Source organism: Sitophilus oryzae, unplaced genomic scaffold (assembly GCF_002938485.1).
Source record: "Sitophilus oryzae breed Bouriz unplaced genomic scaffold, Soryzae_2.0 scaffold_1521_pilon_pilon, whole genome shotgun sequence".
In the NCBI taxonomy this organism is placed as follows: Eukaryota; Metazoa; Arthropoda; class Insecta; order Coleoptera; family Curculionidae; genus Sitophilus; species Sitophilus oryzae.
The window spans coordinates 2,024,235-2,037,090 of record NW_022146194.1 but is presented as its reverse complement, the minus strand read 5'-3'; the positions used below and the strand labels follow the sequence as shown (position 1 = coordinate 2,037,090).

The 12,856-nt window shown below is 32.5% G+C and overlaps 1 protein-coding gene across 1 annotated transcript in view; it reads left to right on the top strand.

Annotated features, from left to right (window-relative positions):
• Window positions 1-3,361: 3,361 nt before the first annotated feature.
• Window positions 3,362-12,856, top strand: part of LOC115878644 — an 81,717-nt gene continuing 72,222 nt past the window's right edge. Inside the window, exon 1 of the mRNA XM_030895188.1 lies at window positions 3,362-3,411. Coding sequence (XP_030751048.1) covers window positions 3,362-3,411 — 50 coding nt within the window. The remainder of the gene's footprint in view (window positions 3,412-12,856) is intronic.

Below are 12,856 nucleotides of genomic sequence, written 5' to 3'. Positions count from 1 at the left end.
GAATAAATAACAGAAGATCGGTGGTTCTCACACAATGCAATATTAATAAGGTCGTACGGTACAAGCCAAGCAGCGGCTTCGTAAGAGCGGGCACAATAGGCCCGAATCGCTTCATTATATATTTATTATTTACCATCAGGTGGCTGCGTATATACACTATAATATAGTACCCGGTATGTACGTTTATATGCAGCCCCGCTAGTCTAAATAACTTGTCAAGCAGAAAAGCAAGAGCGCGAAGACATGCCGATGAAGGATCAAGTTAGACGCGAAAAAGTGAGCCATTAGAGTCGGCCGTGGAGAAAGAAGTACTCAGTGTTTGGTACCGCGCGGGTAGTACAGTGATAAGACAGTGTGAAGTCGGGATTTTGGAGTGATAGTGAAATCATTTTTTTTTCTAATAATATTGGTAAAATTTTATTTTATATGTTAAAAAAATAAGTCTCGAAAAATCGTACAAAAAAAATTAATGGTATGAGAAAAATTTCAAAATTTATGTACAGGGTGGGTCGAATTCGACGCTCATCATTGGGATTTCGGAAACCGTAAGAGATATACAGGATCGGTTAAATGGAGGCAAAGTTGCGCAATTTGATGTTCAATAAAATGCCGTATTGCATTTTTTTTCTCGTATTTGGAATAAAACGAAACGTCGGCAAATATAAAAGTGACTGTATATATATATATATATATATATATATATATATATATATATATATATATATATATATATATATATATATATATATATATATATATATATATATATATATATATATATAGTGTTTTATGAGTGATGAAAGGATTTAATTAAATTGAAAAAAAATCAGGTCCGTATTTAAAAAAAAATAAGTTGATGATGGTCGCCAGAAGCCGAAAAGTCAGAGTCAATATTTAATCACACAGAGTTATAGAGCAGAAAATGTGGCCATGAAAATGTGTTTTTCATTTTAAGTTATCTTAACAAATAAAGCCAGGAAATAATAGAAAACAAAATTGAAAATTCCGTTTTTTCTTTGAATATATTCGGAATTTTTCAAAATGCAATACGGCATTTTATTGAGCATCAAATTGCGCAACTTTGCCTCCATTTAACCGATCCTGTATCTCTTACGGTTTCCGAAATCCCAATGATGATGAGCGTCGAATTCGAGCCACCCTGTACAGTATGTCCCTTCTTCGTTTCTAATCTGGCATGAAATAAAAGGTATACAGGTTGTCCCAATATTTTGTGGACATAGAACTCTTGGAATCAAAATAAGCTCATTAGATACAATTTACCTCTATATACAAAAATGTTTCGTTTATCCGTTAGAGGGTATCAAAATTTAGAAAAATAAACACATTTTTTATGATATTTTAAGAACAATATAATTCAATTTGAATGAGATTTGGGGTGCCTATATTTTGCTAAGCGCTTTTACATTTGACTCTCGCAAAAAAAAGAAAATGTACGGGAAGGGTGAAATCTACCCCGAAAATTTTTCCTACTTCACCGACCACTATTTTTTTTTTCGTAAAATAGTCCTTGTAATATTTACTACATATTTTGTATATAACAACGCACTTTACGGACTTTTGTATGAAGGTAAATTGTGTCGAATGAACTTTTTTGATTCCAAAAATACGTACTAGTTCTATGTCACGGAATATTGGGACATCCTGTATACTTAGGTAATAAGAATAGGAAAATTTTTAAAAACGTCAATATTTGACATTTCTACTATTTTATCAAACTTTTTCATATTTGAAAAATCTTTTTCGGGGATCAATCCTAACCCTAGTTTACCAATCTACCGAATATAGCCTTAATAAATTTATAATGCATATCAGCATTATACTCAAAAACTATATACTCATAAACTACCCTAGAATTGTTTTGCATAGACATTTAACAAACTATTGAGCTCTCATCGTGATTTTTAATTTCCATTTAAATAAAACGCGAATTTTTTTTTATTTTATTGCTTTCTAAAAAATAAGAATAATTTTTATTTTTTATTCAATCATAATCATAATTTTTCATTTAATCGAATTTCCTACAAGAATATGTATTGATTTTTACAATACTCTGATTTGTCAGAATGCAATAATATTCCAAAAAAAAATCGATCCCCGCGTTGTTTCAATGGGAAATCGCATCGAGATGCCCCACTATGTTTGTACCCTTAATATTAATATGAGAACTCAGACTTAACCAGATTTTTTTTCACCATCGTAAACGATATTTTCGCGGTAATTCAAAGACACCATTTTTTTTTCTGATGCACTCTAATATTTATAAGTATACCGGGTGCGTCTTAAAAGTGGCTCACCCCTATAACTTTTTTATTTCTTCAGATAAAAAAAAACAAGATTTGGTATTTTAGTATATGACATAAATTAGGATTGATTGATGTATTCAATTATTTTCGGCCACTTCCGGTTTCACCGGAAATGACTACAACGTTTGATTTTTAAATGACACCCTCGGTTTTTTTTACTTTGTTCGATAGAATGACATATCATATGTTAATATTGTTTGACATTTTCGCTTAAAACAAAATTGAATTTTAAATTTCAATCTAGAGTGCCATGGCTGTGTTAAAAACACTAATTTTTAATCAAGGAGCCTTGGAAAAATAGATTTGATCGTCTAATGTTTTTCGTGTCTTGTCCTGGCCAGTTACAAGATGCCCAAATCGTATTTTTAATCATATCTCAATTGTTCAAATGGAACGAGGATGGCTCATTAGCATATTTGGAAAAAGCATTTTTTTACGAATAATTTGGTACCACACACTTTCGAGTCAAATTGTCGTTATGAATCGCATCTCGATTTTTATCTGAAAAAATAAAAAAGTTATAGGGGGTGAGCCACTTTTGAGACGCACCCGGTATATTGCAATTAAATAAATTAATTAAATACCAATCATCAAATTATTATTGTTTAAAAATTGTTAAGATGTAAAAAAAAGAATGAAATATTAATAAAAACGTAATAAATGTGCCTTAAATACTGGTAACAAAATATTATAAAAGCTTTACGAGAAATTATTATATTCTATACACTTAGAATTAATATCAGTTCTTAATTTATTCTATTATTGATTACAGCACAATTTCGAATAAACCTTACTCGTATTGATTTCAACTTTATAAATCAAATAAATTTCATATTAATAAATCTAATAATACAGATCCCTAAATCTTAGCTCCTATAGATGATTTTACTTGATGTTTTAAAAACATTCGATAAATTATAGTGTTCAAACAGTGACTGAATCGACTGTTTAGTGATTAGTTAAGTGTATCAAAAATAGGCGCTTCACAAGGCTGTCACTATGGCTCGGAAAGTGTTTTACGAGAGGATACGATTTGGATGGTGGACGACAAGAAGTCCAAAAGTGAGAATCAGAGAAAAGGAAGAGGGTAAGTCAAAAATCTCTGGATATTACAAAATATTTAAACGTATTTCTGAAAATTATATCATATCGCAGCAAATATCCACTAAAAAAATGTATTACATATTTATTAAGAGACAAATCTTTCCATCGATTTAAATTTACTTATACGGTTTGAAAATTAAAATCTATAATAGAACACCTTTCATTATGCATAATATATCACTTTTGCATATCGTATTCCTAATGACCAATTTATAGAAGGCATATAAGACTCAGGAAAGAAAAATGGCTTGCTTAAATTTAGTAACAACTTTCAAACCACAAATTAATTTAAAATACACCTTCGGTAAAGAATTCCACCACCCTAAAATGTTTGTCAACAATCTGTTGGAAAAATAGTTTTGTTTACGAACGGTTGAATAATTTTATATGTACAGGGTGGCTCGAATTCGACGCTCATCATTGGGATTTCGGAAACCGTAAGAGATACAGGATCGGTTAAATGGAGGCAAAGTAAAAATGCCGTATTGCATTTTGAAAAATTCCGAATACTTCCGAATATATTCGAAAAAAAAAACGGAATTTTCAATTTTGTTTTCTATTATTTCCTGGCTTTATTTGTTAAGATAACTTAAAATGAGAAAAACACATTTTCATGGCCACTTTTTCTGCTCTATAACTCTGTGTGACTAAATATTGACTCTGAAGTTTCTGCTTCTGGCGACCATCATCAACTTAATTTTTTTAAATAAGGACCTGATTTTTTTTTCAATTTAATTAAATCCTTTCATCACTCTTAAAACATTATACATATATAGTCACTTTGATATTTGCCGACGTTTCGTACAGAAAATTCCATCACCAGAATATTTTATGCAAAAAAAATAAAAAATAAAATGCAATGCGGCATTTTATTGAGCATCAAATTGCGCAACTTTGCTTTCATTTAACCGATCCTGTATCTCTTACGGTTTCCGAAAGCCCAATTATGAGCGTTGAATTCGAGCCACTCAGTACAGTGTGTCCCATTTTCGTGTGTTTTACAGGGTATCTCGTTTATGAGTAGTACAAAGATGCGGTTTTTACATTACTTTGCTAACTTTTTTATAAAACTAAAGATGCTACTAACAGATTTGTCTTAACTCTAATAGTTTCTGAAATACAAGGCGAATTTGAAATTGTTATCTTATAACTTATTTTGACTAACTTCATTTTCAGTGCAGTTTATTAAGGTAACACGATTGGAAAGAAAAGTTGCATCATTAAATGAAAAAAAAACAAAACAGGAAAATTGAAATGGTTAATGTTTCGATTAGGAAAACCAATTAGAAGATATTGACGCTAACACGATGCAGATTTAAGATAAACCGTGGAATTGGCACAAATACACGGACGCATTTACAAGTACCGAGAGTACTAACGGTGAATCGGATATTGTAATTAAATATTATTATTCGTCCTAAAAAGTTGAAATAAAACAACATTCGGCTAACAGCTGTTTACGACCGATTGCGATTGCGGTTACTTCACCAATTCAATAAAGACCGAGATGTAATGGTTAGTCGTGTTTGAGTTAAGTACCTAGGTACATAGCGAATTTATCTAAATGATCAATTATTTAAGCGAGAGAAGAGTAGACAATTGTTTTGAGTATAAATATAGACATAACAGTTATACTAATTTAGAAAAGCACGTTTCTATTAACCCACAGCGCTGCTTTAAAATAAAATTTGTAATGATTTTGCTAGAGTATATAATCCGAAAATCTCTTCAAAATTGTCCAGAAGGGGCCAAAATAAATGGGAAGATTATAAACAATATAAGATACGCAGACGACACCGTGGTATTAGCAGAATCCGAAGACCAGTAGATCCGCAAGACAGTGAAAACACCGACATAATAATAAACGGCGTCCAACTCGAAACCACGCAGAGATATATTACTTGGGCAGGGAATTAAACAGCCAGCTATACCACTCTAAGGAAATCAGAAGAAGGATGAAATAACTAGGGCTGGTTTCCTCAACATGCGGAAGTTCTTATGCAATCCGCGAATAGCAATACCAACGAGGCTAAGAACATTAAAATGTTATATATGGTCCCTGCTTCAATATGGATGCGAAACATGGACGCTAAAACAAGAAGACATCAAACGCCTTAATGCATTTGAAATGTGGATGTACCGTCGCATGCTGAGGATAAGTTGGACCTCCAGAACAACAAACTGTGAAGTTTTAAACAGAATGAAAACTAACAGGAACAATTAAAATCAAAAATACTTCCTACCTTGGGCACATAATGCGGCTCTCAGAATATGAAGAAATACAGCTCATAATACAAGGAAAAATCAATGGAAAACGTAGCATAGGGAGGAAAAAGAAATCATGGCTACGTAACATAAGAGATTGGACCCACACCGACGGAAACACACACAGATTCACCAAGCTCTGGACAGAGAGTCATATGCCATATTAATCGCCAACCTCAACACAGAAGGCACCTAGGAGGAGGAATGATTTTGCTACTTACCATTTATAATTCTGTTAATAATATTTATTTCTTTAGCTGTTAAATATTAAAGGGGGTAAGTTAATCACCGCGACCTTATAGATATGTTGTGTATTGTAACCCCTTTTTTAAATATTTTTTAAAATTTTTCTCTTAATCTGCAGGAATATAATTACAATATCTTTATTATTTATTTTATTATAATAAATTAGTATATAAAATTGTATTGGCAAAGGAGTACGACAGGGAGACGTGATATCCCCGAAGCAGTCTACAGCAACATTAGAAGAAATCTTCTAGAAAAAAAAAGAAACTAGAAGCACAAATTAATTAATTAAATACAGCCAGCAATAAAGTGGGTCTCAAAATGAATCTAGCAAAAACTAAAGTAATATTCAATGAACTAGTGGAAAGAAAGGACATTCTAATAAATAACACAACACTGGAAATAGTCGAAGAATATATCGTCCTTCATCCTATTGCTACCAAAAGTCACTAACTAACATTTTTCCGAAGAACCAAATTCAATCACTAACTATGTTTTGAAGCGGAGAATCGATTGCAAAAGTCATTAACTACGATTTCTGGTTATTTATGTTTTATTTTAATACCGAATAGTTACTAACTATAACATCTTTATGCAATGCAATTCATCTTTAGACGCATTTTTCTCGGAAGTATAAAGTAAGTTAGTGACTTTTGGCAGCAATGGGACGATATATATTTGGGACAACTAATACACAGCTCGGGATCTCTACTACCTAGAAATCAACAGAAGAATTATGTTAGCATGGAGTACTTATGGAAGAATCTCAATCATATTCAAATCTAGAATGTCATTTTATCTAAAGAAGAAAATATTCGACCAATGTGTACTACCAGTCATGACCTATACATGCGAAACCTGGACACTTAAAACGGACATCATAAGAAAACTGGAGGTCGCACAATGCTCAATGGAACGCAATATGCTGGGAGTAACCAAGAGAGACCGTAAAAGAATAGAAAGGATACGACAAAAGACCCAGGTAATAGATGTCATCCACAGAATCAAATCCCCCTCAAGTGGCAATGGACAGGATACCTGGCAAGAAGGACAGACAACAGGTGAACCACAAAAATTAGAGCATAGTACCCAAGAGGAATTAAGAGACTTAGAAAAGGACGAAACCTGAGATGGGATCATGATATTAGGAAATTAGCCGGGATAACTTGGGCCTGCATTGCCAATAGACAACAATAGGCTCAACTACCAAGAGAGTCTCTAAATATATGAGGGAGGCTACACCATAATTGGAAATGGTAGAATAAGCTGAAAATGATGATGATGATGATGATATATTAAAAAAAATGATAATCTACCTTTTGTCGATGAGATGGTGTCAATAGATCCGCAAATGGACTATTCAATGGATCTTCAAAAGCTAACAAAGCAATAATAGTTCTTTCAATCTCGTTAAGTACTCATGGACAAGAAGAAATGTTTCGTGAAACATTTTGGGCATAGTGTAAGTAAATTTTCAAGAAGATAAAGAGAAGCCAAAGAAAACTGACGGCAATAAATCGACAATACTTTTTGATCGATAATTTTTTTAGCATCAGTACCAATTACTAGATTTTTTGGATGAATATCTTTTGCACCTTCGTTTGCTATAATAAGATTTGTCTATATTATACATTATATTTTGTATTTCCCTGATATATGAATCTATACATAATATCTAGACCTACTATTACATGCACTAGTATCGTGCATCCCTAATACAATTCCTATTGTTAGAAAAAAAAACTGTTTAAAAATAATTAAGATAATAACAGTAGCTAAATGGCTATAGACGTAATTTCGGATAATCAGCCCCGTTGTTCTTTTCATCCCACTAAATAAAAATAATTAAGAAGTAACACGCCACAGCGCGAAATATCGTCCGCATATTCAGACCGGAAAACTATATGCGGAAAAAGTAAATTGATATTTAACTCTTACCAGTTCTTCATCCTAGTCTAGTTTCTCGCCTATAGCATAGGTAGATGGACAGGGTTGAGCTGAAGTAGTAAATTGCGAATGTAGACGCAAAAATTCGTAGTAAATTTGATTAAAATTACAATAGACTAATAGTTATTTTTTATACAAGACGATAAAATGGTATTTTATCGTCGATCGGAAAAGATTAATTCACCAGCAATGAAATCGCGAATGAATTAATTTCGGGAGACGATAATGCAATTTTATCGTCGTGTATAAAACAATATTTTTTTCCATAGCGAGTTACGTTTTAAAAAATATTCAGAAATTATTATTTCAAGGAATTTATTACGAGTAGAAAAAATATTGTGCTGGGTTGGCATTGGTTTCTATGTAATTTGACAAATAAATAAAGCTGTCTCTTTAGTTGTCAGTTTTGAGTCAATATTTTTTAATTCTCTTTCGTGTCGTTTGCTGATTGAATTGGAGCCAGAAATGGCACAAAACGAAATAAGTAAATTACCAACAGATATTCAGGCTGAGACACACGCCATATAAAAAACTCTTCCATTTAAAGCCCGAATAACTTATGAAAAGGAATACAAAAGTTTTCAAAAATGGAAGCAATTAAAAAACGCGCGAGAAGAAATAAAGTTTTTAACCTATCCTCGTTGTTGAAGTATCATTTAATCTACCCTTGCGGTTAAAGTACTATTTTATCTACTATTTTTGATAGATATAAGGCAATTTTAACAGTTGTTATGGAAAAAAATCTAAAATATTAAATTTCAACTAGATGTACAGGGTGTAGGGTGTCCCAGACTTAGAGATTACCCTCGAGATTTCCACAACGACTGTGACAAAAAGAAAAGACATGTGGCTAGGTATCTATTTCAAAAATTAAATTATTTGAATGTCATATAATATTGGCCGTAGCTGTCATGAAATTGATAGATTTAAAAATTATTATAAGTTATTTTTTTAAATGTAAATTTTTTTTTACTTCACTAGTGAAAAGATTTTTTAATTAATAAAAATTATCTTTTTCAATAAACAAAAATATAATGCGCTTTGAACTTTTTGTGATACACTGTACAGGGTGGTCGAAATTGGTCTGTTTTAACAGAGAAAATCTATTTCCTGACTAGATAGAGCAAAACCGACATGGATGACATGGGCTCGATTTCTGAGAAACCTTTAATGGCCTAAACCGCCTGTTCATATTTTCACTGCCAACCGAGATACGGAGCCTTTTTGAATTTTTTACCATTTGGAAAATTGCCCATAACTTTTGTATTTCCCGGAATAATAAAATTCTGTAAAAACGTTCTTAAGGCACTTTTTTAAGCACAATCCAGTGGCATAATCAGTTTTTTTCTATACTTGCTTTTTTAGTCAGAAATAATAAAAAATATAATTTTTTAAATGGAAATCAAGTTGGCTATGAACTTAAAAAAATGCTGGCGTGTAACCCTTTCCAACGATATAAAGTTATGTGTATCTATTTCTAAAAATGAGAGGAATATTACGTTTTTTATCTTTGTATCGAAGCGGGCCTTGATTTTGTGTTGACCTATAGTTGCCTAATTATTTTTTAATTACAATTTAATATTCTATGTCATTATTTATTTGCATAATTAAAGACTTTTGAAAAGGTAAATCAACATTCTATATTAGTATTACCATTTACAATTAAAAAGCCAGGGTTACAACTGCATGATTAAATGGAGAATTTAGAGAGAATTGGATTGGAACAAGGGATCCCATATCTTGGCCTGCTAGGTCCTGTGATGTAACTCCTTTTGACTTTTTTTATGGGAGAAATTAAAAGGCCTTATATATAAGGGAAGAACCATTGGGACGAGAGAAGAATTACAGAAGGCTACTAGGCAAGCTTTTGGACTTATTACACCAGTTCGTCTAATAACTTGTTGTAACTCTGTGCGCAAAAGATGCTAATTGTGTATTCAACAAGGGATGATGATTTTTTTTAGAAAACTATATTCGTCACTCAAAAAAGACTTTTCTTTTAGTTTTATTCTTTGTTTATTGTATCGATTTCAATTGTAATTACTAATACTAATATAGAATGTTAATTTAACTTTTCAAAAGTCTTTAATTATGCAGATAAATAATAATATAGAATATTAAATTGTGATAAAAAATAATTAGGCAAATAGGTCAACACAAAATCAAGGCCCGCTTCGATATAAAGATCAAAAACCTAATATTTCTCTCATTCTTCGAATTAGATTTCCATAACTTTAGATCATTGGAAAGGGTAAAACGCCAACATTTTTTTAAGTTCATAGCCAACTATGATTTCCATTTAAAAAATTATATTTTTTATTATTTATGACAAAAAGAGCAAGCATAGAAAAGAACTGACTACGCCACTGGATTGTGCCTTAATAACGTTTTTACAGAATTTTATTATTCCGCAAAATAAAAAAGTTATGGGTAATTTTCAAAATGGTAAAAAATTCAAAAAGACCCCGTATCTCAGTTGGCAGTGAAAATATCAACAGGTGATTTACGCCATTAAACGTTTCTCAGATATCGAGCCCATGACATCTATGTCGGTTTTGCTCTATCTAGTCAGGAAATAGTTTTTTTTTTCTGTTAAAACAGACCAATTTCGACCACCTGGTACATAAAATACGAACTCCAATAGCATAGAACACGTTTACCCAACCCTGGTGATAGACCTTCTTTTCCTAATTAGCGCGCCTGCAATAGGGCATAATTAAGACCTCTCTAGAGATCGCTCTTCATCGCTATTTATTAACATAGAAATTATTAATTGTAAAAGTGAAAGACCGACGGATGCGTATGGGTGTTATTACCCGCCGGGCAAAATGCAATAATTACAAGTTTGGAAGGCCGCAACGTGCTAAATTGACTAGCTTGGTTATATGAAACCGGAATACGGCGTTTGATGTAGTTGTTTACATTAATGCGATAAACTAAATTATAATCCTTTATTTGTTAAAGAAAATAATATCCTAATTACCATAATTTCACATTAGAATTACCTACCCCAAATGAAGAAGGAAATTAAAGATAAAGGATTATACTATATCTGTATTGTAGCACGTTTTTAGACAAGTCAAAGATAATTCTATAACTATAATATTCTTTGGACAAGTTCTTTATTTTTAAAAGTTTGATGGTCAAACATCAACAAAATATTCCTTATGTTTGGACTAAATTTCCTCGAAAATAAAGACATAATTTAAAATTCCGTTACAATACAGAAATCGATTGAAGTTTGGTGATTACTGTGATATATAATTTATATGGTTTTGTAACAAATTGCTCGCTATTTTATGGCACATATTGAAGCTTTGCAGCCCTTAATCAAATCTTAATCAAAGCACGAGTGTTTGGAATTTTGGATGTGGCCTTTGATGTGGTTTAACACGACAGGATCGGGCTAAGTCTTAGACAAGTTTCTAAAATATAATATATATTTCCTTCGGCCACACACCCACTTGACCCGACCTCTGAAAGCCACCTGAAAGTACAGTATTATTCCTGTTAATTTAGAACTATATCCAATTCTTGGATGAGTTCACGGTTGTTTTATCTTGTTTAGTTTAGAAGTATTTTTGGTCACCTTCCATCTCCATCTACAGACCAGCTTCATGGTACCATAATATTGTCACCAAAGATACGCAAGTATACAAAATTTCAGCCCAATCGAACGTCAGGAAATGGTTCTAATTCACCTCAAAAACTTTGCACAACAAAATCCACATATATGTGGTCTATCACACAGAATAATTAGGCAAAGAAAATAAAGTCCTCCTACTCTGGGTGCCAGCCTACCAAGGGATAGAAGGCAATGCAAAAGCAAATGATCTAGCTAGGAAAGGAGCGAACACTCCACTAACTGGACCAGAATTGTTCTGTTTTCTAAACGGGAACCAACTGAAAGCGGAACTGAAGAATCTGTAAGACTATCCGTAACTTGGAATGGGTGTCCTCCAACGGTCTAAGACACTCGAAAAAGTTCCTCAGAACTTACGACCGAGAAAAATCAAAGGTTTTCCTTGATTTAAGTAAAAACAATCTTCGGATTGTCACGGGGTTTCTAACAGGACACTATCTCCTCAACGAACACCTCAGGAGGCTGAAGCTGAGAAACAACAGATTCTGTGGGGAAAATGGGGAAACACCAGAACACCTTATCACTGAGTGCGCCGAGACGACGACCATTCGTGCCATGAACTTTAGTACGTCTGATGTCGAGGATGGAGAGCTGGCGTCTGTGAAGCCGTCTCAGATACTGGCTTTTGTTAAAGCCCTGAGACTGTATGAGGAGTTATAACTCGTTATAACTCAAGAAAGGGGAACACACCATAGATCTATAAGGTCGCGGTGATTAACTCCCCTCCTAAACATTCTACATTCTATCCCACAGAATATTATAAAAGAAATGATGAACGAAAAGAACCTACAAGTACTTATACATAAATTATTACGATTCTTACAAAGATAAATGTACACAACAGTAGTTTTTCCAAATGAATTATATTTGTACACACGGTTCATAAACCACAACTCCTTTACAATTATTTTTATTATCTTTTAAAACTAATAATTCGTTACGATGCGGTATTTTATAACGTTCTCTAATTGACTGTATATATTTCTTCGTGGTTTTAAGACAAACATAAGTCGGAAAAAGAAAAATTAAAAGTGTTCCGGCACACTGCCAGAACCGAGGCTGCACTCGACAGAGAATTGGAACAGAAAATAATACAAAATTCAAGAGATCGCTCTTTGAAAATTTTACACCGTAGCCTATTGAACTGCAGCATTCTTTTATGTGAAGCTATAAAGAGGAATTTAAGGAATAAAAAGGACAAGTCAAGTACGGATACTTTATAATACTCAGTATACAGTGAAAGGTCAAAAAATGCAAAATAAATAGGATTTTTTTTTAAATTTTAACCAATAGGTATGCGTTAATTTGTTTTGATCCAATATATTTT